General features: G+C 56.3%; 2 protein-coding genes and 1 long non-coding RNA gene across 7 annotated transcripts in view; 1 reads left to right on the top strand and 2 right to left on the bottom strand.

The window, feature by feature from the left end:
• MRPL23 (mitochondrial ribosomal protein L23) lies at window positions 1-8,209 on the bottom strand. The gene is made up of 5 exons (XM_074230798.1): window positions 8,108-8,209; window positions 3,613-3,735; window positions 2,895-2,977; window positions 2,432-2,505; window positions 1-226 (listed from the first exon to the last, which is right to left on the bottom strand). Exons 1-5 carry the CDS (start codon window positions 8,122-8,124, stop codon window positions 62-64), a joined length of 462 nt encoding a protein of 153 aa, XP_074086899.1. The 5' UTR covers window positions 8,125-8,209; the 3' UTR covers window positions 1-61.
• Window positions 8,177-10,515, top strand: LOC141518616 (uncharacterized). The gene is made up of 3 exons (XR_012477238.1): window positions 8,177-8,266; window positions 9,432-9,612; window positions 10,190-10,515. It is a non-coding gene; the product is annotated as an uncharacterized LOC141518616 (long non-coding RNA).
• Window positions 9,660-26,205, bottom strand: part of TNNT3 (troponin T3, fast skeletal type) — a 25,312-nt gene continuing 8,766 nt past the window's right edge. For 3 of the 5 annotated variants that reach the window (XM_074230794.1, XM_074230793.1, XM_074230797.1), the window contains 9 exons: window positions 24,053-24,071; window positions 20,604-20,649; window positions 19,316-19,432; window positions 19,143-19,220; window positions 18,509-18,622; window positions 18,257-18,366; window positions 17,199-17,289; window positions 12,376-12,416; window positions 9,660-10,024 (listed from right to left, as the gene is read on the bottom strand). In XM_074230794.1, coding sequence (XP_074086895.1) covers window positions 9,976-10,024; window positions 12,376-12,416; window positions 17,199-17,289; window positions 18,257-18,366; window positions 18,509-18,622; window positions 19,143-19,220; window positions 19,316-19,432; window positions 20,604-20,649; window positions 24,053-24,071 — 665 coding nt within the window. In that variant the 3' untranslated portion in view covers window positions 9,660-9,975. Of the gene's footprint in view, window positions 10,025-12,375; window positions 12,417-14,950; window positions 14,992-17,198; window positions 17,290-18,256; window positions 18,367-18,508; window positions 18,623-19,142; window positions 19,221-19,315; window positions 19,433-20,603; window positions 20,650-24,052; window positions 24,072-26,205 lie in introns of all 5 variants that reach the window. The other 2 variants (XM_074230796.1, XM_074230795.1) reach the window with 1 other exon arrangement.

The raw sequence follows: 26,205 nt of genomic DNA, 5'->3' as shown, positions 1-26,205 counted from the left end.
TTTTCCTTTTCCATAGAGCAAAACTTTAATTCTGGCTTGTTCCAGTGCTTGGGGCTCCCCATCACAAACCAAACCAGTCGGGGACACCCCCGCGCCGAGGGTCGCCCTTCTGCCTCTGCCGCTCGTCCTCCACAAACTGGTTTTGGATCTCATCCATGGAACCAGCTTCGGGGCTCAGTTCTCTCTCGGGAAACAGATCCGGGAACTTGAAGGTCTGTCCGTGAGCCTAGGGAGAACGCACGGAGACCCCCGTCGGGCCAGAGAAGTGGCTTCGGCAGAGCCCCCACCCCCACGCTGCCGGGGCCGGCCGGCTTTCATCTGGCAGCAGGAAACCATCACTCTGGGACAATGATCCTTCACTGACATTATCTCTTTATTGAGCAGTTTGTCCAGCTTGTGGCCTCATGAACGGGCCCTTTCCCGGGGGGGGGGGGGGGGGGGGGGGAAGGAATTGGCCTGAGGCCTCTGCCTAGAAGCCCCAGGCTGGGGCCCGTAGCCGGGGGGCTCCCATGGCCTCCCGGGGTGGGACCATACCCCAACCTGTGGCCCTGCTGTGGAGCTCCAGTGGGATTGCTGCAGTAAATGCCGAGCAGCCTGTTCCCCATTCCCAAAGCACCCCGGAGCTGGGCAGTATCCCCGACATTCCAAGCCAAGGGCCACAGAGGGCCCGATAAGGAGAGGGGGCCCGAGCCCCGGCTAGGCTGGGACCCTGCTAAACCCCGATCCCCTGGAGGGGGTGTTGCTGGGCGGTGAGGAGAAGCAGGGCTGGCCGTGCTGGGCCGCCCTTCAGGGTGAGAGGACAGTTCAGAACAGCGGGTCGGCTTTTGAAAACACCAAAGGACGAGTTTCCCGCAGCCCCAACCGCCCGCAACGGGGGATTGATGGGGAGTAGATCAAGGTCCCCCGGCCGGGCTGCAGAAAATGGCTGTTTACCAGAGTCTGGAAAAGCCAGGGAAGGCTGGGGCTGAAATGGGGGGCGGGGACAAAGACCAGGGGACCCTCTGGGGCCTGAGAAGGCAGGAAGTTGGGGCTCCCTCCTACCTAAGAACGGAACCTTTAGCTTCAGAAAGGAAAGACACCAAGCCCCGGCCTTCCAGAGAAAGGAAAAGCCGGGGACAAAGGCCTGAGCAAGGGGCCCCCCTTGCAGCCCAGACCCTAATGAGCCTTTTCAGGGAGTCCCGGCCGCCTTAACCTCTCCGCTGCCGCCCGGCTGATCGGGCTCCCGGCCCGGCGGGAGGTCGAGCCCCTCGGAGGGGGGCACTTCTCCTGACTTAGGAATCAGGGCTTGGCCTCCCGTCAGGCCAGGGTCCTCGGCCAGCGCCCGCGGAGACACACAGGCTGTTGCCGTCACTCGGGCCCCCCTCCCCGGGCGGGGGTCGCCGTTACAAATTAGAATCAAGGCGCCCTCCGGAGCGGTGACATTCGACACACACACACGCTGTTCCAGCCCAGGGCAGCTGCTGATATGAGATCTCCGGGCTCCAGTTCAATTTTCACGATTGGGGGGCGGGGGGCCCCAGGGAACCCAGGGGCTCGGATGACTCAAAAGCCACTGGTAACCGTAACCTCCCCCGAAGGGGCTGGGGGCTGGGGGGAGGGGGCGGGCGAGGTGGCCGCAGCCGGGCCGGGCCCCACAACGGCGGCCTTTTCTCCGAGGGGCTGCCCCACACCCATGGCGCCCAGCCCAGACGCATATGCGGGCTCCCCGGGCAGGAGAAAGAAGGCGGTTGTTGTCTGGAGGGAGCCGAGCCTAAGCCCGGCTGCACAAAGGCGCCCCGGCCCCGGCGCGCTACTGCCATCTGGTGGCCGCCGGGGGCCCAGCTGCCCCCCAGCCTGGGCGGCAGCCGCTCAACGGGGGAGCGCGGGGCAGACGGCGGCCAAGGGCCAGTGCCCCAAGACTAGGGGGAGACGGTGGACAAACCAAGGAGGAGCTTCAGCCATTCGGGTCTCCGGCCTCCCCAACACCCCCGGCCCCAGAGCCGGGCAGCCCAAGGCCAAGGGCCCAGAGGTCTACTGAGAGCGGGACCCAGGGCCACAGATACCTCCCCCCACTTGTTTGAGGGCCAAGACGAGGCAGCTCAGGGGCTCCAGGGTCAAGGAAGACCCTGGCCCTGGCCTAGGGCGGGGAAGGGGACTGACTTTGGGGCTCCCAAAGGAAAGGTCCCCCCCAGACTGGGCCTGGAGTCCTGATCCAGGACGGCAAAAGCTGCAGGGTCGGATATGCCCCCAAAACCACTGGAGAACAAGTTCTCACACACTCACACATGCTCACACTCACCTGTACTCATGCCCACGGGCACACACACACACACGGGCACACGCACACTCACGCAGTTTCAGAAGCCTTCACCCCCCACTGAGCATCTCCTCTGGGGGGGGGGGGCTCAGGCCCCCTTTTCCCTCAAGCCAGGCCTGAGACAGCCCCACTCACCAGCTGGACATAGGCCACCTTGTAATCTGGCTGCTTTATGCGCACGTTCCGGTGGTCTCTCCTCTTGTTGGAACCTGGAGGAACAGGAAACCTCCTGTGCTCCCAGCTCTTGAGTTCAGATCCAAGTATCAACAGCACCCCCATAACTGGCTCCCCTACCCATTGGCCCCCGAGGGCTGTGCCCACCATTTACCTCTTATAGGCATCAAGAGATGCCCCTTTGCCTGTTGCCCTTCTGGGGAAGCAGAGCCCCAGACTGTTTCCCCCCAGCCCCCCCCCCCAGCAGAGCCCCCAGAACTGGGGTGGAAGGCAAGGAGAAAACTCAAGCCAGAGGGGAGGGAGCCTGTTGGGGCTCAGCTGACCGCAGTTCTTCTGATCCTGAAGCGCCACCCCCTGGTTGGAAGTGGCAGAGACAGGGAGGACAAGGCCCGAGGAGGGAGGGGTGAAGGAGACCCCCACTCACCGTGCTGGATCCTGGTTCTCACCGCAGCCACTGGCACGTTGTAGATGCTCTGGAGATAATTCTTGAGGTCGATTCTGGTCATTCTGCGGCCCAGATGAGAGGGGGAGAGAAGGCACCTTGAAATCAAGGCCTGAGCCAGGATCCCGAGCCAGAAGCTTTGGGCTGGCATGCCGGGCCCCCTGTGGCCACGGCCCAGCAGCCCAGGCCCACCTCGGTCTGGCGACAGCACCAGCAGAACAGGCCAGGGGCAAACCGACTGGGCTGACAGGACCAGGGAGGCCTGGGAACAGATGGGGCTGCATCGCACCCACTGGTCAGGAGGCCTCCTAGATCCCTGAGCCTGAGGGTCCCAACGCCATACAGGACCCTCCTCTGTCCACATGATGGAGGGCAAGGAATTCCATCAGCATCAGACAGAAAATCCTCAGTGATTTCTTCTCTCGGGGTTTGGTCTGAGACCCAGGGGCTAATTGGAAGCACCTGGTCAGGGCCTGGGTTCAAACTCCTGCCCTGTGGCCTCTCAGGTCCTGCATGTAGGGGGCTTCTGAGTAACCCCCAGAAAGAACTAGCCTGGAGAGAGCACACCAGAGCCAAGGGGGCTGTTGGGTGAATGGAGCAGGGAAGGGCAGAGACAGGGGCAAGGACTCCCTTCCCTGGGAGGGCACTCAAGGCCCCCCAGTCTGGCCAGGCCCACCCGCCGCCCTCTGGGCGGACTTACTCCATGGGGATTCGGAACTGCACGGTGTCCTCGGGCTGGGCTGTGCCGGGCCTCACCAGCTGGATGAAGAAGTTGGTGCGGAAGATGCGCAGCTGGGGGTTTCCAGCCTGGTACAGGGGGTACCTGCCGGGAAGACCCCCAGTCATGGGCCAGCCTGAGGGTGGCAGGGGACAGGCCCACTCCCACCAATCTCTCCAGGGGCTGCCCGCTCACCCTCTAGGAAGCAAGGGGGAGTGGGCCTACACCCCCAGCCCCCCACTAAGTCCTAGGAGCAGGGGTCCCTGAGGGTGGGGGAGCCTCCAGGGGAGCTGAAGGTCTCTTCCAGCTCCACCATCTCAAGCCCTCTGCTGGCAGTTCCGAGGGTTGCTTCAGATTGGCCGCCGGAGTAAAGACACCGGCCGGACCCAGCTCTCCCAAAGCCCTCCGGCGGCCGTCCTTGTAGCTGCAGGAAGGCAGTCGGAGGCCTCCCATGTGCCTCCTGGTGGCCAGTTCCCTGGAGCACGCAGGCTGGCTCAGGGCTGGGGGCACTTTCTGACCCCTGAGGTAGGGATGCCCAAAGACACCTGGCAGGGTCCCAAGGAGCTGTGGGGTGAGAGCTCTGCATCCCGTGGGGTAAGGAAAGGAGGAAAGGTCCAGGAAGGGACTGAGGGAAGAGAGCGAGGCTCTGCCGGGCACCTGGGGGACCCAGTCTTGCTGGGCTCCCTCCTCTCTCAGGTGCCAAGCCCCTTGCCCCTTGGACCCTCACTAAGACAGCTTTCAATGCACAAACTCCATAAGATTCCAAAGGAAGTCAATCGTATGCAAACACCAAAGACAAGTTTCCAGAACCACAGGGTCTTGGGCTCCTTCTAGCTCAGAAGACCTGCCATCGAGTGACCCCCAAAGACCTTGGGGCAGTCACCATCAGGGACAAAGCCGATGTCATCGAGGGAGAGGCCTGGCCGTCCTGCTCCCCCAGGGACCCAGGGCCACAGCTGGAGCCTTCCTGGGCAGTCATCTCCCCCCTGGCCTGGTGAGAGACCCAGCCCCCAGGCGGTAGGCACCTCCTACAGGCAGACAGCTGATAGCACAGGTGACAGAGACAGTAGGCGCACACCCATAGATGGACGATGGATGGAGGGGTAGAGACAGACAGAGACAGATGCTGGGCAGCAAGACAGGGAGGGAGGCAGATCAGGAGAGGACCAAGTGGTAGGTTTTGGGGCACCCCTCCAACACAGGACTTGGGATCGGGGTGTCCTGCAGAGATGGCTCAGGGGGAGGCTGCCCGATGCCAGGAACGCCCCTTGGGCCGGACCTTGGGAATCTGAGTGGAACAGAGGGACCTGCCCAGTCCAGGAAGCACAAGGTGGGCCTGTCCTGGGTAAGGTGGGGTGAAGGAGATGGAAGGTGGTGCCCTGGATCAGGACCCAAACAGCTGATGAGGGCATAGTAAAGGTGCCTCCATTCCCCCTGACCAGACCCCAAGCCCTGCCAAGAGAAGGACCAGAAGAGGCTGCAGATGGTGGGAGGGGCCCTGGGATTAGGGCTGTGCCCCCACACGTAGCTGCGGGGGGGGGGGTGGCCTAAAAGGGTCAACAAGTCGTTGGGGAGAGCAATGACCATCCTGGAGCTCTCTGCCCCGCTCAGCAGGTGAGGGCTGGGTCGAGCACCTATGCTGGGTGTGTTTAGGGGGACAGGTGTGGATGGGACCCCAGGGAGAGGAGAGGCCGCCAGGAATAAGTGGTTATGCCAGGATTTGAACCCAAATAGAGCCCTTGCTGCTTCCCCTGGTTGGACACCAGGTGGCGCCTTTACTTGGCCAAAGCCATTGACCAGGACCAGGGATGGAATCAGGGACCATCTACCATTTTACTGATGGGGAAATCGGCCAAGGGCCATAGGACTTGCCTGAGCGCTAAGCAAAGGGTATCTGAGGCAAGATTTGAACCCCAAACCCCTAACGTTGGAAGCTTGACAAGAAGTCTGGAAGATCAGGGGTCAAACTTCACAACAAGAGAAAAATGGTGTGGGAGGATTTTTGGTCAAAAATGAGATGACCCTTGGGGTCTCTGCCAGTTTGGGGGGGGATCTCCGCTGCTCCTGGTGAATTCAGGGATCTGAGACAATTTGGGGATGAAGGGACTACTGTTGGGATGCAGTGGGGCATGAATGAAGGAGGAAATGAGTGAACAGGCCAGTGTATGAACTCATGACTGAACACACTGCTTCGTGAAGGAGTGAATGAATGAATGCACGTGAGTCAATGACCTAGCGAAAAAAACACTGACTGAATTAGTGAATAAATGATGTTTCGTGCTTGCCCCTTGTTCTTGTGGGGTTTTTTAGGTTTTTTTCAAGGCAATGGGGTTAAGTGACTTGCCCAAGGCCACACACCTAGGGAATTATTAGGTGTGTGAGGCCCCATGTGAACTCAGGTCCTCCTGACTCCAGGGCCAGTGCTCTATCCACTGCCCCCCTTGCCTCTCATTCCTGAAGAAGACAGTGACCCCTGGGGGCATGTGACCTGGATTGGAGGGAGGGAGGGCCGTTAGGACCCCAGACTCACTCTCTTCTCTGGAAGCATCTGGGTGCGGAGGCTAGAGACGCACCCGGAGGACTACAGAGGGGCTGGAGGCCTGCGCCACCTCTGTGTGCTAGGCCTTTCCCTAGCCCTCTGAGGCACAGGGAAGAAAGTGATTCTCTGCTTCCCAGGGAGTGGATGAGGTGTGAGTGAGCCAAAGTGGGGCTGTATTAGAGAACAAGTGGGTGAGTGAGGAGGGAAGGAAGGAGTGAGGGAAGGAATGAGTGAGGGAAGGAATGAGTGAGGGAATGAATGAATGAGGGAATGAATGAGTGAGGGAAGGAATGAGTGAGGGAATAAATGAGTGAGGGAATGAAGGAATGAGGGAAGGAAGGAGTGAGTATGGGAAGGGAGGAGTGAGGGAATGGATGAGTGAGGGAAGGGAGGAGTGAGGGAATGAATGAGTGCGGGAAGGGAGGAGTGAGGGAAGGAATGAATGAGAATGAATGAGGGAAGGGAGGAGTGAAGGAATGAATGAATGAGGGAATGAAGGAATGAGGGAAGGAATGAATGAGTGAGGGAATGAATGCATGAGGGAAGGAAGGAGTGAGTGCAGGAAGCGAGGAGTGAGGGAAGGGAGGAGTTAGGGAAGGAATGAATGAGGGAAGGAAGGAGTGAGTGCAGGAAGGGAGGAGTGAGGGAATGAAGGAATGAGCGAAGGGAGGAGTGAGGGAAGGAATGAATGAGGGAAGGAATGAGTGAGGGAAGGGAGGAGTGAGGGAAGGAATGAAAGGAATGGAGGAGTGAGGGAATGAAGGAATGAGGGAAGGAAGCAGTGAGGGAAGGAATGAATGAGGGAATGAATGAGTGAGGGAAGGAAGGAGTGAGGGAATGAATGAATGAGGGAAGGAAGGAGTGACGGAATGAATGAGTGAGGAAGGGAGGAGTGAGGGAAGGAATGAATGAGGGAAGGGAGGAGTGAGGGAATGAATGAGTGAGGAAGGGAGGAGTGAGGGAAGGGAGGAGTGAGGGAAGGAATGAATGAGGGAATGAAAGAATGAGGGAAGGAAGCAGTGAGGGAAGGAATGAATGAGGGAATGAATGAATGAGGGAAGGGAGGAGTGAGGGAATGAATGAGTGAGGGATGGAAGGAGTGAGGGAATGAATGAATGAGGGAAGGAAGGAGTGAGGGAATGAGTGAGGGAAGGAAGGAGTGAGTGCGGGAAGCGAGGAGTGAGGGAATGAATGAGTGAGGGAAGGGAGGAGTGAGGGAAGGAATGAGGGAGGGAAGGGAGAAGTGAGGGAAGGAATGAAAGGAAGGGAGGAGTGAGGGAATGAAGGAATGAGGGAAGGAAGGAGTGAGGGAATGAATGAGTGAGGAAGGGAGGAGTGAGGGAAGGAATGAATGAGGGAAGGGAGGAGTGAGGGAATGAATGAGTGAGGAAGGGAGGAGTGAGGGAAGGGAGGAGTGAGGGAAGGAATGAATGAGGGAATGAAGGAATGAGGGAAGGAATGAATGAGGGAAGGGAGGAGTGAGGGAATGAAGGAATGAGGGAAGGAAGGAGTGAGGGAATGAATGAGTGAGGAAGGGAGGAGTGAGGGAAGGAATGAATGAGGGAAGGGAGGAGTGAGGGAATGAATGAGTGAGGAAGGGAGGAGTGAGGGAAGGGAGGAGTGAGGGAAGGGAGGAGTGAGGGAAGGAATGAATGAGGGAATGAAGGAATGAGGGAAGGAATGAATGAGGGAAGGGAGGAGTGAGGGAATGAAAGAATGAATGAGGGGGAGGGGGAGGGGGAGGCAGGAGCGCCGCCTGGGCCGAGGGAGGGCGCTGGGGGCGGGGCTCCGGCCTCCCCGGGCTGTCACTCCAGCGGGGCCCCGCCCCCGGCCCGCGGCGGGGGGCTCCGGGGGGCCCTCGGGGGCGGGGCTCCGGAGGCGCAGGCCCCCCTCCCCTCGGCTGGGCCCGGCCCGGGTCCGAGGCCGCCTCGTACTCACAGGACGTTGCGGGCCATGAGGCGCGTCGGCTCGGACCGCGGGTCCCGGAATTTCCTGTCGGCGGCGGAAGTGGGGCAGAGAGGCGGGCCGGTCCCCGCGCCCGCGCCTGCGCCGTAGCCGCTTGCAGCGCCCCCTGGCGGCTGGAGGCCGCGCCGCCCGGTAGCCGCTCTCGCTCCCCGCCGCCGCGCCCTTGACCTCGGGCCCCTCCGCCGAGCGGCCGTTCCCGCGCCTGGACTCGGGCCGGGCCCCGCCCGCCTCCCGGAGGGGCCCCGGGGAACCTGAGCCGCCGGCGCCGGGGCTCCCCTGGACTCTGTCCTGCTTCTCCCGGCGAGGGGGAGAAGGGGCGAGGGGTGAAGTGGGGGTGCTGGGGGGCCATGCTAGGGGCGCCCCCCGGGGGCCGAGGGGAGGCCGAGGCCAGCCGGACCCCCCTGAGCCTCGGTGCGCTCTTCTCTGTAACGGGCAGAGCCGTCCTTGACCTCCTGACCTCCCCTTGCGCTGTGAGAAGGGGCCGCCCCCCCCCCAGACTGGCCCCGGGCCTGGCACCCCATTTCCCAGGCTCTGCCCTTCAGCGGGCTCTGGGGTCACAGATCCTAGCACCCGGCCACCAGTAACGGTTCATGATCTCCCGTGGCTCCCAGGCGGAGGGTCCTGCCGGGCCCCTCGGGTGTCCCCCACTTCTGGGGACTGGCAGCCGAGGAGGGTCCGTTCTGGCTACAGGGGGTACTCAGTCGGCAGCCGGGCTGGCATCCCTGCACCCCAGCCATCGCTGCCCCCCAACTGCTGACCGGCCTCTGGATTTGAGCGTCTCAGGAAGACTGCCTGGCCCAGCATGGGCCGACCTGCCCCTTGGGGAGGCTCCTCTGGGTCTCATTAGGGCCTGGAGCTCCTCATTCCTGTCGGAAGACCCTCCCCCCTCTCTTCCTCCCCTCCCCAGCCTCAATACCCGACAAGGGTTGCACCAAGGGATCTGGCCCAGGCCACTTCCACCTTCAGTCTTGGCCCCACATGCCACTGCCAGGCCTGATTTCTCATTTCGGCCCCCTCCAGAGTCATGCTGGCTGGCTGGGGCCCCTGAGGGTCCGGGAGCCGGAGCTGCCAAGGGTGTCCTCTTTCCAGTGCTTGGGAGGGAGACTGGAATTAGCAGAGGACTCACTGACTGACATGTTGGGGGTAGCCTCGGTCATGGACACTGGGGGGGGGGGGTGGGGGGCAAGGGTCTGGCACTGGTAGTGGAGGGAAGGGAAAGGGATCGCCCCTTGCCCTTCTCCCCCCATGCTGACCCCCCTTTGAGGATCTCTGGCCCAATCCTCTTCTTCCCCCAAAGGGAACCTCTGCTGAGCCACAGGAACGTTACCCCCTAAGTGGCAACAATGAACCCTGTAGCCCTCAGAGTCTCCAACCAAAGCTGGTTCTTGCTCCCTGACTTTTCTTGGATGAATTCTATCTTGCACCCACCCACCCCTGGCCTCCACTCGGACAAGCTGGGAAGAGCCCACCTCCTCCAGGTAGTCGCCCCACCCTGCCCCCCAAACACTACAGGGAACTCAGCAGAGAAGGGAGTCATTTGAACTTTATTTACAAGCCCCACTGAGGGGAGCCCAGAAGTCCCTGGAGGGGGCAGTGGGCAGAAGCAGGAGATCTGGGAGATGAGGTTTTGGGGACCAGGGGGACTTCGTGTCTGTTCAGCCACTTCATGAGGCCCCTCCTTTTCCTCTTTGAGAAATCTCCTAGGACTTTTGAGGGAAGGTAGCAGGGGGGGAGTCAGAACGGAGAGGTGAAGGTGGGATAAGTGGGAGGCAGGGTGGATGGCAGCATCAGGAGAAGGAGCAGCTTGCGGTGGGAAGACCGAGCTCTGCTCTGAAGACACTTTACTTCCAGCGTCCGCCAACCTTGCCCTTTGCTCCAGCCTTCTTGCTGCTACAATTGGAAAAATGAGACTGTCAGCACTGGGGCAAAAGGAGTTGGGGGGGCAGGCAGGGAACTAGGACTGCCCAACTGGGGCCAGGGTGGAGCCCCAAAGTCCCCAGGGTCCTTTACCACTGTCTCTGTGTCTCTGAACACTTGATTTTCTATTACCAATAGAGTCTTTGAGCCTCTGTCCCTGGTACTGAACCCCAGCGCTGGCATAGGAGCCTTTTCAGCCCTCCAGGAGGCTCCAAGGGTAACTTGAATTTGCCTCGGACCAAGTCAGCCGAGAAAAGTCCCTCCCCCATGCTGGAAGGTCCACATCTCTTCCCCCTCCCCCTGGCCCATGCCCACCAAATGACTAGGCTGAGGAGAGGGCAGCCCAGCCCATCCTCCTACCTCCAATCACAGCCCCACACGCCAAGCAGTCTCTACTTACCTGCATCCAGGCCAGGCCTGGTCAGGGGTGAGTTTGTCCCTTTCCAAGCAGGTTAGTCTGAATTGTTAGGGGGTTCTGAGGAGGAGGGGGCATGGAAGCAGGGGAGGAAGACTCCTCATGCTCCCCACTGCCCCTTCCTTTCCCACAGGCACGCAGCTCCTGCCTCATTTCATGACAATAAAGAGGCCTTTATCCCATGGAATGTTAGTCCTGAGGAGGCTTCAAAGAGCATCAAGTTCTAATACCCAGATTTTACAAGTGGGTAAACTGAGGCCCAAAGAAGGGAAATGATTGGTCCATAGTGCCCTGAAACTAGTCAGGTCCTTTGAATACTACAGTTCTCCTATACCCCATTCCACCTCCTGGTAAAGGAGGCCCCACTTCAGGAGACATGAAGGTGACCCTCTCCCCCATCCCACAGACCATTGTCTCTGGAGGAGCTGCCAACACACACACACACACACACACACACACACACACACACACACACACAGACACAGACACAGAGACTGGTCACACCTTGTCAGCCAATCGGCTCACTCCAAGAGTGGTCTATGCCGACCCCTGACCTTATGCATCAGAGACAAGGGTCTAGGCCCCCTATCTTTCCAAATCAGGAATCTGACCTCAACTCCCCAAACCTCATCGCCAAACTTGTTTCTTCCTTGGAACAAGGAGCTAGATGCAAGAACCTGATGAGAAGTCAGGAGAAATGGAATTCAAGGCCACAATGGGGTGGGGGGTTGGGGGGGAAAGCCATGTTTTCCCCAGTCTTGATCTGCGCTGGAAGGCTGGGCATAGATTTTAGATGTGAGACAATGGAAATACCAAAGCGTATCTTATTAAAGCCTTCTGGTGCTCTCCCATGGGGGTGGAAAAGGGTTTCTTATCCTCATTTTACAGAAGAGGGAGTTTCTGAGGCCCTAAAAGGGGAGGGGGCTTGCCCAAGGTCACTCAGCAAGCTGCTAGCCCAGCTGCTCCTAAGAGATCACAATACTAAGGGGGTGGCTAGGTGGCGCAGTGGATAAAGCACCGTCCTTGGAGTCAGGAGGACCTGGGTTCAAATCCTGTCTCAGACACTTAATAATTACCTAGCCGTGTAGGCTTGGGCAAGCCGCTTAACCCCATTTGCCTTGCAAAAAAAAAAGAAAAAAGAAAAAGAGATCACAATACCAGTCCCTGTTGAAAAAGCTTGAGAATCAAGGCTAGAAAGGAGGCCCAAGAGTCTGTGGAAACCCATTGTAGTCAGTCTGGACTCTGGCTAGCCCATCCCTGGTACCCTCAGTCCTGAGGACTGTTCTTGACCTAACTCAGGCTGGGCATCCCAAGATGTCAGGGAGAGACCCTCCAATTCTAGAGACTGATGGCAGCATGAGGGGACAGAGAGGCCAGCTGGGCCCCTGGGGGCTGATTAAAGTGCCTTGAACTCTTGCCCAATGCCCCCAGATTCCCAGGGGCCTCAGCCTCTGTACACATTACAACAAGGGGCACAGTTCAGCTCCGGGGAAGGTCGGGGGCACCGCTCCCACTGTCCCTGCCTCTCGCCCCCGCTCTGTCTTTGTCTTGGGCCGCTCTTGTCTCGGATGCATCCGGTCAGGAACAGAAATGAAATGGTTAGTCGGTCACTGCTCTCAGCATAGGGTCCCAGCCGTCACTGAGGCCCAAGTTTTGGGCCAGGGCCAGGTGAGATGGTGGATGAGGCTGACCATCTATGGCTGAGCCGTACAGGCCCCTTCCTTGGGATCAGGCTCACTCAGTGGCTCTTTGAGATGAGCTGCCCTCTTTTCCCTGCTCCCCTGGAGCCTGATAGCTCCTCCTGTCCTCCCAGAGCTGGGCATGGGGGCAGTGATGGCTGGTTCCATGTGTTAGTCTCTGGCTTCCCTGCCCAGCCTGGCCCAGGCTAGAGTAGGGCTAGGCTACTCACTGCTTCTGGGCCTGGTCAATCCGGTTCCTGAGGGTGGTAATCTGCAAATAACACAGATGCTGGGCTGTCACAAAGGTTGGGGTAGTTCAGGGAGGGCCAGGGAGCCCAGGAACCTTCCATCCATGGGTGATGTTGGTTAAGGGTGGCCCAAGTCCATCAGGGCCTTGTGAGAACCAGACAAACCTTGTTTTGAGACCTCTCTGGGCAGCCCAAGTTCTCCCACAGAAACCATGGGGAAACTGAGGCCTGGAGAGCAAAACGGACTTGTCCAAGACCACAGAGGGAGGGAGAGAAAGTGAGCCCGGTGTCCTGACTCCTGGCCAAGGAGGCCATGCACAATATGGCAGCAGTCTCAGAGCCACATCAGACAGGCCTGAGTATGAATTCTTTCAGTGAACCTGGAGGAAGGGAAGGGGAGGAGCAGAGCAGGGACCGCTTTAGCACCTTGGCCTGACCTCCTGGGGACAGCCAGCCTATCTAGCCTTGGGGAGTGGTCCTGTGCTCTTTGGTGGGGCTGGGGTGGGAAAGGGGGGATATTAAAGGAGATGTTGCTGGCATCCTCCACTGGTCCCTGTGAATCAAAATTGCTGCCTTTCCAGAGACCCAGGGCCCCCAGGATCAGACAATCAGAAGAGAAAGGAGGCTGACAGGAAACACCATGCAGAAGGAGGAAGTCGCAACTTTTCTGTCCACTGAATTCCCTGTGAACCCTCCTTCAAATCTGTGCCCATCACAGGTTAGTTTCCCTATCTAAAATGATCTCTAAGGTCCATGACACCTGCGATGGTCAGTGGTCTGAGGTGGGGGAGGTGCCTTTGAAGGCTGGGGCTAACTCAGAACTTTATGCCCTAAAGGGAAAGGGCAGATACTCACCCAGTGACATAAGGGGGCTGCCCCCCAGGACAAGCTCACTGCAGTAGCCCAGCAGAGAAAGACTCTCAAAGTCTTGACCACACAATAGGGAAAAGGCCAGATCAGAGTGACCCGAGGGGCACCAAGAAGGACTCCCTCACTTCCAAACGTCTACATGTCCTGCCTGCCCCCCCTTTACCCTCTCCCCCATTCTGCTATGACCTGGGAGAGTGGTCACAGGAGGCTCTACATCCTTGAGGGGATCAGTTCAGTCAAGAAAGGTGGAGGAAGTTCAGGGCCTGGGAGCAGCTGAGAAACCTTTCCCCAATCTCCTAGCTTTCCCTACAGAGCTATAGTGACATAAGGCCACCCTTTACTTGGGCCTGATAAGGCCTCTCCTATCATCACCAGAATGGACAGTGGAGGTGAATTGCTTCATCCTTGGGTCAGACACCTAAAGCAGGCTCCCTGCACCTGAACATAAAGGACAGGACAGGGTTCAAGTTACAACAGGTTGAAGTGAGGTTCTTTTCTACCTGAGTGGGTAGTCTTCTGCCCAGGGGACCTCAATGTAGAATTCCAAAACCAGGAGAGACCTTGCTTTAGTCCAACCTCCTCATTTGAAAAGTGAAGAAACTGAGGCTAAGAAAGGAAGAATCGGCCCAAATGCCATAGCTAAGGGGGTGCCAAACTAAGAGCATTGAAGGGGTGTTCCCCTTCCCCTGGTGGTCTATTGGCTCTACAACCTCTTGTCTTTCAACCTTCAAAAGGAAACAAAGGGGAACTTCACTGAATGGAAATGCCTTCAGCAGAAGATGACCAAGGGTCTTGGAGAAGGCAACATCTACCTGTTTGCATTTGGACCTTGCTGGGAGGTGACTGGCCACCTTGCCCATAGATCCGGCAGTGTGGGGGTGGGGGGGCAGAGGGAGGGCAGAGGCCAGGGAATACACGGCGGAGTATCATTATGTGGGCACAGAAGACTGTCGGGACAGGTACACAAATGAAGATTGAGGGGAGACTGAATGGCCTGTTCCCCGCACCAGACTCGGGTCTGGCCTGGGGGAGCTGGCCAGCAACGCTGTTTTCTCTGTTTCCACCCTGTGGCTGAAAGAGGAACAACAACCATGGTCTGAGCATTGGCTATGGGGCCAGGATGGCTCCCCTGGGGTAGGGGATTCAGTTTCCACAAACATTGCGTCGCCTCAGCTCCTGGGCCCAGCATGGGCCCTCCAAGGAGCATGACACTTACCTCTTCCCACCTGGCAGGAGGGGAAGACCAGTGCTGCCAACTCAGTCTTACAGCCTGGCCTAGACACTTGCCTTCCTTGACTGGAGCCCACTCTTCCTTCCCATCCTCTTTCTTGGATCTGAGCCCCTCCCCCCATGCCCTCCAGGCTAGCCACATACCTGGCAAGGACAGGTGGCTGTGAGTCTCCTGGTCTGGGCCCTCATTCCCTTACCCAATGCAATTTTGGTGTAGGACTCTCATTGGCAGCACTGTCCCAGCTCTGCCAGAATTCAGGAGGTGCCAGGAAGTACTGAACTGGGCAGAAGGTGAAAGGGGAGGAGGAGGGAGGCCCATGGGTGGCCTCAGCCAGGCCTCCAGGCTCCCTCTTCACCTGTCTTGTGCCCTTTGTCTGTCAGCATACGCAAGGACCCAGAATCTCACCATGCATGAAATGGCCAGCAACCTAGCCCATGGCAGACTCTTGGTACTTACAACTTGGCCAACATCTCCACCCTGGCACGTACAGTCATGATCTAGGAAGATGGAGAGGGTTATATCAGGAGGAGGCCCTTGGGGTGGGCTCTGTAGGACCCAGAGATAGAGGAACCATCAGAAAATGGGATCCAGCTCTTGTGACCCTGACTTGGAAGGGGAAAGCATGACCTCATCCGTGGATGGCAGAGAGGGGCTCTGGGTCTTGGGCACAGGTGTCAGCAGAACTTTGGCCAATCCTACCAAACTGGCCCAGTTGGTGTACTGTCTGGCCATGGGCCTCAGGCTTGGCAACTGAGGACCAGCTGAGCTTGGTTGATCATAGCCCAGCTACAGAGCCCTGAAGTTTGGACCAGAGAAACTCTCTAGGCTTTCTCCTGGATTGGAGAGGGTTTGGGGTATGCAAAGGCAGAGAGAGGTCAACATGGCTGCACTTTGGAGGGTGGGGTCTCTCAAGACCCAGGGGCAATTCAGGAGGAAGGGTTGCCCAGCTGAGGTGTGCCCTCTTCCCACCAAAGTCAGGGCAGTGAGGAGGCCCAGGATGCCTCTGGCCTTTGGCCCATCTCAAAGCTGGAAGGGTTTGCTGAGCAAATGAACATTGTAAATAAGCCAGTCAGGCCAGTGGGCAATGGTTAACCTTCTGTTTACCAGCATCTTCATGCTTTGCAGGAAATGTGCTGAGGCCAACTGATTCTTATCTAGGGATCAAAACAAGGTCTGGATGGAATTTCTTTTTCTTCCTTTTTTAAAATCTCAAATCCAGCCATTTCACTAACTCAACCTGGCCTTCGTCCAAGGTCATGAGTCAGGAGGTTCAAGGCTACCCATACTGGGAGAGTAGGGAGATTTTCCCTGGGTGGAATGGGGTGTGGGGTCTTCAGCAGGCCCCTGAGTCTAGACCCAGCCATGAGGGGCCTTCCAAGGACCCCAATTCCAGCTCAGTTCCTAACAATTCTATTGATCAAACAATGGAATGGAGTTCTTTGGTAGGTAGAGAGGGCCTGGTCCTTAAGCAGAGAATGAAGAAGCCCTCAGCAAGGAGAACCTGGATGGGCATCTGGATCCAGGCGCTCTCAGGTCCTTTCTCAGATTCATGTGGATCTTTGCCTGGGCAATCTCTGAACAGGACAAGGGGGAGATGGAGCCTGAGGTTAATGCCAACCCTGACCATGGCGCCTGAGTCGTGGTCTTGTGAAGGGAAGGACATGGCCAGGGTCTCCTCCGGCCAGTCTGGTGATGCCCTAGCTTTGAAGGGGAGGGACTGGGGTGGGATGTATGTAAACAGGGTCTTCCTAGAAAGAAGGGCTTAGACACCCAGAGGGTAGCTTAGAGAGCACCTGTGCCCACATTGCCAGAGGTCAAGTTTACAGAACTCGGGTTTCTAGGTACAGCAGAGAGATGGGCACAAAATAGCTCTGGTACTAAGGGAATGGTTTGGTAGTAGTTATGAGAAGACAAGTGGATGCCACCTCAGGCTCCCTCCACAGAGGCTGCCCCCATCAATATCAGGAGGTGTGGGCTCACTTTAGGGGCAGGATAGGCTGCATAGGAGAGAAGCTGGAGTGGGTCCAAAGGCAGGGGCTGAGGTGGGGTCAGGACTTGGGAACAATTCCAGAAAGAGGGTCTCTCAAAGGAGTGGGGAATATTTGGACTAGAAGAGAGATGACCTTGGGCAGGAGGGGGATCAACCCTGTGATGACCAACTTCAAATATTTGAAAGGTTGTGATATGAGTGAGGGATTAGGCATGTTTGATGGGGGCCCAAGGGGCAAAGGTGGGGTGAAGGACATGGAAAAATTTCAGCTTGTTAGAGGAGAGACTTTCTACTGATTAGAACCATTCCAGGTCAGAACGAACTGCCTGGGGAGGGAAGGAGACCCTGTTACTTGGGGTGGTCCACCAGGCTAAGTTCCTGGCAAGGTCTCAGGTTGGAAAGGGAGATTTCATGACCTCCATGATTCCTTCCAACTTTGGGATTCTATGAACTGTGGGTAATTGTGACCTCCTAGGGGAGATGGAAGATCTCTTTGCCCAAAGTCATGCCAGGAACCAGGAACCTCCCTGGAAGGTTGTACAACTAGGTCATGCCTTGACAGCAAGCCACAGTGGCCAAGGGAAAGGTCTGGCAATCAAGAGCACCTGGCAGAGGAGGCTGGCTGAGCTGGGCACTGGCCATCCTTGTGGAATAGCTAAGGCCAACCCTGAGAGCCCCCAGAAGGGCTGCCCAAAGGTCAGCATGGCAACTCACCTCATACTTCTGTCGCTTCAGTTTCTCCCCAAAGTCATATTTGTCTGTCTCCAGCTGGTACAGTGTATCCCACAGCTCCTTGGCCTTGTCCCTGAGAGGTGGACACACACCCAAAAGACCTCAGGAAGAGCTGAGCCTCAGGGTTTTGGCAGAGCCCCACCCCTTTGCTTTGGCCAGGCCTGGGCCTGACTCTCCTCTACCTCATCAGAGGTGGGTGGGGAGAGAAGTCTCAAGGACTATTGGAAGGAGCCCTCCTCTGGGAACAAGAGGGAGCAACAACACTAGGCTCTGACCAGTCACAGGCAAATAAGATGGCAGAGCTGGATAGGAGCTCATAGACCATCTGATCCCAACTCAGAATTTATGGGGACGTGAGTCAGGTCCAGAGAACAGGGAGTGGCTCAGTTGGGCCAACCCAGGGTTTTGGTGCTCAAGCTTGTCATTTTGACCATATCTAACACTGCCTTGACTCTGTACAGGCTGGATTGACCTATCTTCTCTAGCCCCACTCCCTTCCAATCCATCCTCTCTGCTCCAGCCAGACCCTCTCATGTGCCTGAATGCCCTAGACTCATTTCCAACCCCATGGCCTTGCTTAATAAGTAACTACCCCTACCAGGAAAATCTCCCCTTCTCTTCTTCCCCTAGGAGGGCCTCTCTGCTCTTCAAGGCCCAGCTCATCTTTGGTGGCTTCAGGGCCATGGTGATGACTCCTTTTCTAAGGTCATTTCTACCAACAGCCCTTATGATTAGGATCACAAGATGGGTAGCATTGGATTATTGAAAGGGGTATAGGCAGTATACCTATACCTCCAGCCAGTATTTGCATCCCAGCTCTGCTATTGATTAGCTGTGGGAGTATGGTCAAGATCCTTGCCCTCCCTGAGCCTCAGTTTACTCATCTATAAAACAGGAGTGAACTAGATTAGCCTTCAGGTTCCTCCAAGCTCTAAATGCCACAGCCATCTCTGGTGTTCTCTGGTAGTTTTGGAGGTGAGGACTCCCACAAAACACACACACACACACACACACACACACACACACACACACACACACACCTCAGTTTGTCATCACTCAGGTGATCAATGTTGAGGGGTTTGCGCCTCTCGGCCAGAACCTTCTTCTTCATCTCACGGGCAGTCTGTTTCTTGCCTCTCTTCTGGTCAGCCTGGGGGGGGGGGGGAGAGAAGGGGAGTCTGACCATCAGGGACTGCTTCCTGTGAGCCCTCCACCAAAGGCTGGCCCTAGTGAGGAACTGTGCCTCAGTTTCTTCAGCAGGGAAGAGCTGTGACTCCATGAGCCCCACTTGCCTTTGCTAGGTAGCTGCTGTAGGAGGCCCCCATGGATGACAGAGCTTTCTTCTTTTTCAAGTCATCCTCTGCCCTTCGCTTGGCATCTTCCTCCTCTCGCCTGGCCTTCTCCTCCTACAAAGCCAAAAGCAGAAAGTTCAGTAAACAGGGTTGGGACCCCTTGATCAGGACCCTGGACAGCACCACACAGCTCTACTGCCTGGTGACCTGGCACACCTGCCAGCCTCCTGCATCCATCGCCTGCCCTCACTCCAGACTCAGAGAGCCAGGGTGCAAATTCCTGCTCTGCTCCTCACTACCTGCATGGCTTGGGTCAAACCCTTCTTCTCCCTGGGCCTCAGTTTCCTCTTCTGTAAAATGAGGAGGTTGGAGGGTATTACTTCTAAGGAGCTTTCTAGCTCCCCCATTCCAAGATCCTTCCCCAGAGAGGTTCCTGCCCTGCTAGAATGCTGCACCCCCTCAGACCCCCAACCCCCAGCCACGGTACAAGCTTCCAAAACTCTGGATACTAAGGTGGGGTTGGGCCTGGCAGTGGGTGAGGGAAGCTGATTGTGCTTCAGGAAGGGAGGACAGTGAGCAGAGAAGGAGGTCAGGGCTGGGGGAGCGTGGGGCCAGGCCTGGCCCAGGGACTCACAGCCAGTCGGTTCTGCCTCTCTCTCTCCTTCTCGGCCCGGATTCTCTGTTGATCGGCTCTCTCAGCTCTCCGCTTCTCCTGTCAGGAAGATGGCCAGATGGCCAGGCTGCTCCAGGCCGGCCAGCCTGGGCCTCCGCCTGCCCCAGACTGCCCCACCCGGAGCCCAAACTCACGATCCTCTCCTTGAGGGCGATCAACTCCTCCTCCTCCTTCTTCCGGGCTTCAAAGTGGCTGTCAATGAGGGCTTGAAGTTCAATTAGGTCTTTATTCTGCCGCTTCTTTTGGATGTCCTGGGTGGGGGGGGGGGGCATGAGGAGAGGTCAGAAACCCTCCTCTGTCTGTCCCCTCCCCCTTTTTAGGTCCTGTCCTTCCAGCCAGGCAACAGGAGGCCCAAGAGCCCTTTGGCCCTTCCATGCCTTTGAGCCATGGCTAGAGGAACTGGCCAGGATTAGCCAGGAGGAGGGAACTCTGGTGCCAGGAGGACTCGACCCAGGGGTGGGAGCTGAAACAGCCGCAAGTTGGAAGTTATGGTGAAAATTCAACCCTCTGGTGAAGTTCCAGGCCTACCAAGGCAAAACCTAGACCACGCCCGGCCCTACTTTCAAGTTTATAATGTCTATCCTAGCCAGCAGAGCCATCCCCTTGTCAGGGAGTGGGGTCCCTCCAAAGAGATCTCTCCAGAATGCCTGCCCTGGAAGTCCCAGGGAGAGGGGAGGCATTTGGGCAGCCCCCAAACATGATGTTGTCTGAACCTCTTCTGAGTGGGAGTAGTCAGGAAGTTAGGACTAGCTATGGTTTCTAGTTTCTCTCCAAAGTATTACAGTCTAAGATTCTTTTCTCCAGGTGAGTGTTAGCCAGTGCCCAGAAGTGCCAGCACCAGAGAAGCCAGATTTCAACACACACACACACACGCAAACACACCAGTTTTCAGGATTATAGGAGTTTTCTGTGTTGCAAGAGGAAGAAACAGAGGGAGGGAGTTAGGGAAGAAGAAAGGAAGGAAGGGAAGGAAGGAAAGAAGGAAGGAAGGAAGGAAGGAAGGAAGGAAGGAAGGAAGGAAGGAAGGAAGGAAGGAAAGAAAGAAGGGAGGGAGGGAGGGAGGAAGAGGACCTGAGGAGAGTAAACCAAGAGGGACAGAGAGAGGAAGGGTCAAAATATGAAAACCAAAGATGGTGGTGGAAAGGAAGACAATTTCAGATTGCATAATGGAGATTCACACACCATGTGGGTGAGAATTAAGGAAGCAATAGCTTCCAACAAGATCCCAAAGCAAAGTCCAGTGGAAAGTCTACTCCTGGGTCTGACACCATATAGATGGGATTTCAGGTTGGGCATCAAGGTGAATATCCCTGGGACCCAAATGCCCTCTCTCCAAAGATTTGGCTGTAGAAGGGCCCTGAGCTGCTCACCCTGAACAACAGAGGGGTGGGAGGGCACTGCCAAGAATCAAGAAAAACTTACATCAAAATCGACTTTCTCTCCTTCTGGGATCTTTGGAGCAGTGAGTCTGTGGGAAAAAGGAGAGGGAGTATGACCTGGCTTTCTCTTTGCAGCCTCAACCCATTTCTTCCAGACCCTTAGTTTTTCCACTTGCACAGGAGGGTCCAAACACCCTCCCACCTCCATTTGCTTCCTCTGGCACCTCTGGCTGTGTCCAGCAGAGGGCACAAGAGACAGCAACAACCATGCCGATCCCAAAGGTCTCCTTTGGAACCCCAGAACCTCAGAATGTTAGAACTTGGGGGAAAGAGGGGGAGCTTAGAACACAGAGCCTAGAACATCAGACCTGGGGAGGGTCTGGAACTGAGGGAATATCAGAGCTGGGAGACCCTTCCAAGACTGCCTAGCTCAGCCTCCTCAACTGGCAGAGAAGATACCTCTCCTTCCACCTGATGCCTGGAAGTCCAAGAAGCCCAGACTGCAGAGGCCAGAGCAGCTTCCCATCTGACTACTAAGTGGGCAGGAATCCCCCACAGGGGAGCTCCAGTGTGGGCTCAAAGAGTTCTGGCCCAGAGCTTTGGACATTTGGTTCATGGATGGCTCTCATCTCTAAGAAGCTTCTTCTGACCACAAGTGCCTTCCCGCCCTTGCACCCCAGTCCCAGAGGGCACTGGGTCTGCTCTTCAAACGCTTCCAGAGAACCTTGATGCCATCCTGCTACCAGTCACTCCCTAGTTTTCTCTCCTCCAGGCCAAACCTTTCTCTGATCCTCCCAGACTTTGCCAATCTTGGGTCCCCTCCTCTGGAGTTTCTATAGCTCACCAGTGTCCTTTGTAAGCTGGGAGCCCAGGACTGAGCCTCAGGTCCCAATGAGATGTGACCCTCCCTCCGCCCCCAGCCATGGGCAGGGGATTCTAGCATCCCTCATCTTGTGCTTACTGAATGCTCATTCACTGGCCTGCTGCTAAGGCACACCACGGGCCCTTACTGACATGTTGCTGTTAAGGTACACAGTAGGCACGCACTGGATGCTCACTGACTGACCTCCTGCTGTTAAGGCAATCCCATTACTTTCTCCACAGAACTCTCTTCCCACTGAGAAAATCCTGACCATTTCCTCCATGCTTCCTCCTCTCAGAGCCCTTGGCCCCCATGCCCTCCTCTCATTCTCCCCTTCCTCTAGGGTCTGCTGCTCAAGGCCAGCCCCTCTCCACACACCTGTGAGCCTTGCCATCTCACTTCTTCTCCAGATGTTGTCCCCTCTCTCATCCCCCAGCCCCTCCACTCCACCTCTCCCTCTCCCCAAGCCTTAGAATGCCCCTCAATCCCTCTACGATATCTCTGATCTCCCCCAGCCCCAGTCCTCTGTATCTGGCCTCAGAGAGCTGAAGCATTTCCCCTTCCACATTCCCAATGGTCCCTGAACTGCAGAGTCTGGTGGGCTTTTCCTAGGACTCAGGCCTTCTTAACCACTCTCCAGCACTGGCTCCTAGCCCATCTTTTCTATTGACCCCCTCTGTCCACTCTGGGTTTGTTTTACCCAAGAGCCCCCATGGGCAAGACAACCCCTTCCATGAAGAAGATCCCCAGTTCTGACCATACAAACCCATCTCCTCTGGTCTCCAGGCCCACATCATTCACTGCCTTCTGGTCACTTTGACCTGGGAGTTCCATAGGCCCCTTCAAGCCAGTGCAGCCCAGCCAGAGCTCATCATCTTTTCCCCAGGAAGCCACTGTCCTGGGAACTTGCCCTACTCCAACAAGGTCCTGGCATTGTCCAGGTGCCCCAGGTTCCCCATCTTAAAGGTCTCCTGAGTGCTTCCCTCTCCCTCAGCCCTCAAGACCAAAGCTGTGCCTAAGGCTCATCTATCTCCTTTCCCCATCCTTTCTCATCCACTCCCTTGTCTCCATGTCCACATAGCACCTTGGCTCCATCATTATGGCCTCTCTGTTCCAGGCTATCCATCCTCCTCGCAGCTGCCAGAGAGATCTTCCTAAGGCACAGGTCTCCCAGGCTGCTACCTTCCTCCATAAGCCCCAACGGCTGCCTATTTCCTGGAGGGTCAAATAGTTCTTGCTGTCGACCATTTAAAGACCTTTGCGATGTGGCTCCAGCCTCCTTTGCCAGGCCTCAATTGTTTCCTTGTCCAGTCACAGGGCCCTTTTGGCCAAGCCATCCCTGACTTTGCCCTTTCGAAACCTTAGCTTCCTGGACAGCTCCCACAGCACTGGCACATGGGGACTGTGTAGAGGTAGTGGGCGGTGGTGGGGTCTCTGAGACTGGAAGGTGGCCCTGGGCCAGTCCCTTGCTCCCCGAGCGTTCTTGGGCACCTCAGCAATGAGACGGGACTACCCAGGCACCTTGGTCTGGGGCCTCTGATGGAACAGGTTGGCTCCTCTTGCCATTCCCAGCATAACACAATGCTTGGGACACCATAAACCTTAATGAGAGTTGATTATCTAACCAAATGACCTGAATACTGCAGGGGCAGTTGATGACTCAGTGCACAGAGCACTAGACACGTGGCCAGTCAGGAAGACCTGAGTTCAAATCCAACCCCAGAACCTTACTAAATATCTGACCCTGGGCAAATCACTTCACCCTGCTTGCTCAGTTTCCTCACCCATAAAATGAGTCGAAGGAGGAACTGGTAAGTCTCTCCAGTAGCTTCGGCAAGAAAGCCTCCAAATGGGGCCATGGGGTCTGACACAGCTAAGAAGCCTGAATAGCAACCATTATTGTTATTGTTCATGTTTTCAGATGCCTTCAGTTTTCTGGGTTGCCTTGTCATGTCACTGGCTTCAACTGAACTTGTGACCCACTGAAATCTCCAGATCTTTTTTAGACAAATTCACATTTATCCACAACTTGCCGGTCATCTGCTTAGATCATTGAGTTTTTAAATCCAAACAAAAAACTTTGCTTTTTTTTTTTTTAGCCAGAGCTGTGGTTCTATTGATCCAGGGAAGGCCCAGTGTGGAAGCTTCTTTCTCTACATAACAGATCAGAACTTATTCTGTGATCTAATGTCTTATAGCCTTGAAGTCCATGAATAAAATGTGACATTCCTGTAACTGGGTCTAACCTGTCCAGATCATTTGGGCTCAACCTCTCTTCTTCTTCCCAGCCCAGCATCGTCTATACAGCAATTCATCTCTTCTATCAATGCTATTCAGTACAGGGCCCAGTGGACATGCCTGGGGCACTCCACTGGAGACCTCCTACCCTTCATTAACCCATAGGACCCAGATTCTCTCTGATCCTCAGTATGCTCATCTGTAAAATGATGATAGAGGTTGTGGCAGCTTCTACCCCTCAGGGCTATAGAAAGACCAGGGAGAAGGAATGGGAAGTTTGTGGTAAGATGCTCCAGCATTCATCCTTCCTCCTCTTGGGGAATCTGGCAGATGTTCCTCTCACCTTCCCTGTCCCTACCCTCAGCAGCCCCCCAGAATGAGGGTCCACTTACTTTGGCCGAGGTTTCTCCTCTTCTCCCAGGGTACCACCAAGTCATCAGTGCAAGAACAAAGGGAGAGAGAGAGAGAGAGAGAGAGAGAGAGAGAGAGAGAGAGAGAGAGAGACAGAGGTGAGTCTGGGTTGTTCAGGGGACCCAGGGGTCCCCAACCTGGAGACCAGGGTGGGTGACAGAGGAGTCCTTGGAACCACCTCCCAGGAGACTGTGCCCCTGCACTCATTGAACTAACAATGCAACCTGCTCCCTATCCTACTGTTTCCAATGCACAGCGGTCACATTCATCCATCCTGGCCTCAGTCACCTCCTCAGGAAGTCCTCCCTCCTCTTGGTCTCCACACTAGTCTATCCTGCAGTTACACCATGGATGGCAATCTTGCCTCTGCTCCCTGTCCCTAGGGAAGAGCCTAACTTTGGGGCTGTTACTGTCTCTCCCAGGAGACTGGAAGCTGCTTTTTCCCCTATCCCTAGAAGGGCAGTGACAGAAAGGACCCTTTTCAGGGTTACTCCATGACAGTGAGCCAACAGGTCTGGATCCCACTAAGCTTAATTCCTTAATGGCTGTGGGCTACGAGCTTTGGGGACGAGGAGAGGGGCTGGTCCTAAATGAAATGAGGCTATGGCATGAGAGGGAGGAAGACAGTGGGGTTCTCCAGCTGGTCAGTGGGAAGGAGCCTCTCTTCAAGGCCATCTCTGAGAACCCACTGAGATCTCCATTGTTGCCTCACTCTGCTGTTCAGTAAAAGGACCCAACTCCACCACCAAGGCAAGGATGCTTGGGCACCTCTGAGATGGCCTAGCCTGAGAAGGCCACTAGTGACCAACAAGCTGCCCCAGATTGAAGGGAAAGTGACCAGCAAGGAAGAAAAGGTCACCCTGACCTCTGTTAAAGATTCAACCAGCCCAGAGCAGAGGAGAAAGGCCTTGGCATTGCCTAGGCCCCTGGTCCCTGTCTTTATCTCACTGATCTCAGAGACTATAGCCATGCCCTTCTTCTTTCTCTCTACCACTCTGGGCCCAGATCAATGGGACTCACCAGCCCCTTCCCTTCTTTCTCACCTCCTTCACGCATATTTATGTAATTGCACACACACAAACATAGGCAGGGTATACGAGCAGATGAAGGGAGCAAGATGGGGGGACCCAACTCCAGAAACAGCTGAGAAGGAGAGTAGCAGGAGCAGGGAGAGACTTGGGACGAATTCACCTCTGAGAGCCAGGACCAGCGAACTTAGGATCCCCTCCTTTTTCTTCTGCACATTGGAGGGATGGAGGGGGATGAGATGGGAAGGAAGTAGAAGGAAGGAGGGAGGAAAGAAGAATGGGAAGGAAAGGAGGAAAGAAGGAAGGAAAGGAAGCAGGGAGGTAGGAAGGCAGGAATGAAGGGAGGAGGAAGAAGGAAGGTAGGAAGGAAAGAAAGAAGGAAGGAAGGAGGCAGGGAGAGAGGAAAGATGGAATGAAGGAAGGAATAGGGAGGGAGGAAGGGAGGGAGGGAGGGAAGGAGGGAAGGGAGGGAGGAAGGAGGGAGGGAAGGAAGGAAGGAATGAAGGAAGGACTGAAGAAGGAAAGGAGGGAGGGAGCCAGGCCCTGGTCCCTACCTCTGAACTGCTCCTAAGGCCACTGCCACTCTCTCAGACTCCAGACCTACCTCTGGTCACCAGCCCCTGCAGTCCCTCCATCCTTCCCTCTTGCTGAAGCTTCACCTCCCTAAGCTGTGCATCTCCCACTTGCACCACAAACTCTCAGTCTCCTTAGCAAGGAAGCCAGAGTGCAGCTGGCAACAGGCTCTCAGTGAAGGCAGAGGGCAGAGCTGCCAGCCAGCAGGCCAGGCCGGGCAGACAGTAGCAAGAAGTTGCGAGGCTCCAGGGGCCTCGGAGACTCAAGCCCACAGAAGACTGGAGGGTACAGAAACAGGAGCGAGGAGAGCTCGACCAAGGAAAGAGGGGCCTTAGATGGGTGTGTGAACCCCAGGGCCCAGACAGAGGTGGTAAGGAGAGAGGTAGGGACAAAGAAAGCCAGAGAGGGACCGGCATCTCTGATCTAGGAGCCAGACAGAAAGGTGCGGGGGGGGGGGGGGGGAGGGAGAGAAATGGAGACCCATCCCTTCTGAAGGCAACAAGGCCGAGAGGATGATGAAGTGAAAGGAGATC

Source organism: Macrotis lagotis, chromosome 3 (genome assembly GCF_037893015.1).
Source record: "Macrotis lagotis isolate mMagLag1 chromosome 3, bilby.v1.9.chrom.fasta, whole genome shotgun sequence".
Lineage (NCBI taxonomy): Eukaryota > Metazoa > Chordata > Mammalia > Peramelemorphia > Peramelidae > Macrotis > Macrotis lagotis.
This window is presented reverse-complemented; position numbering and strand designations above follow the sequence as displayed.

What these genes read in the sequence shown, in the direction of transcription:
- MRPL23 (XM_074230798.1), bottom strand. An exon ending in CAGTTCCGAATCCCCATGGA is followed by an intron (nt 2,978 to 3,612) that starts GTAAGTCCGCCC and finishes TCTGGGCCGCAG; the next exon opens with AATGACCAGAATCGACCTCA. An exon ending in GAGAACCAGGATCCAGCACG is followed by an intron (nt 2,506 to 2,894) that starts GTGAGTGGGGGT and finishes CTGTTCCTCCAG; the next exon opens with GTTCCAACAAGAGGAGAGAC.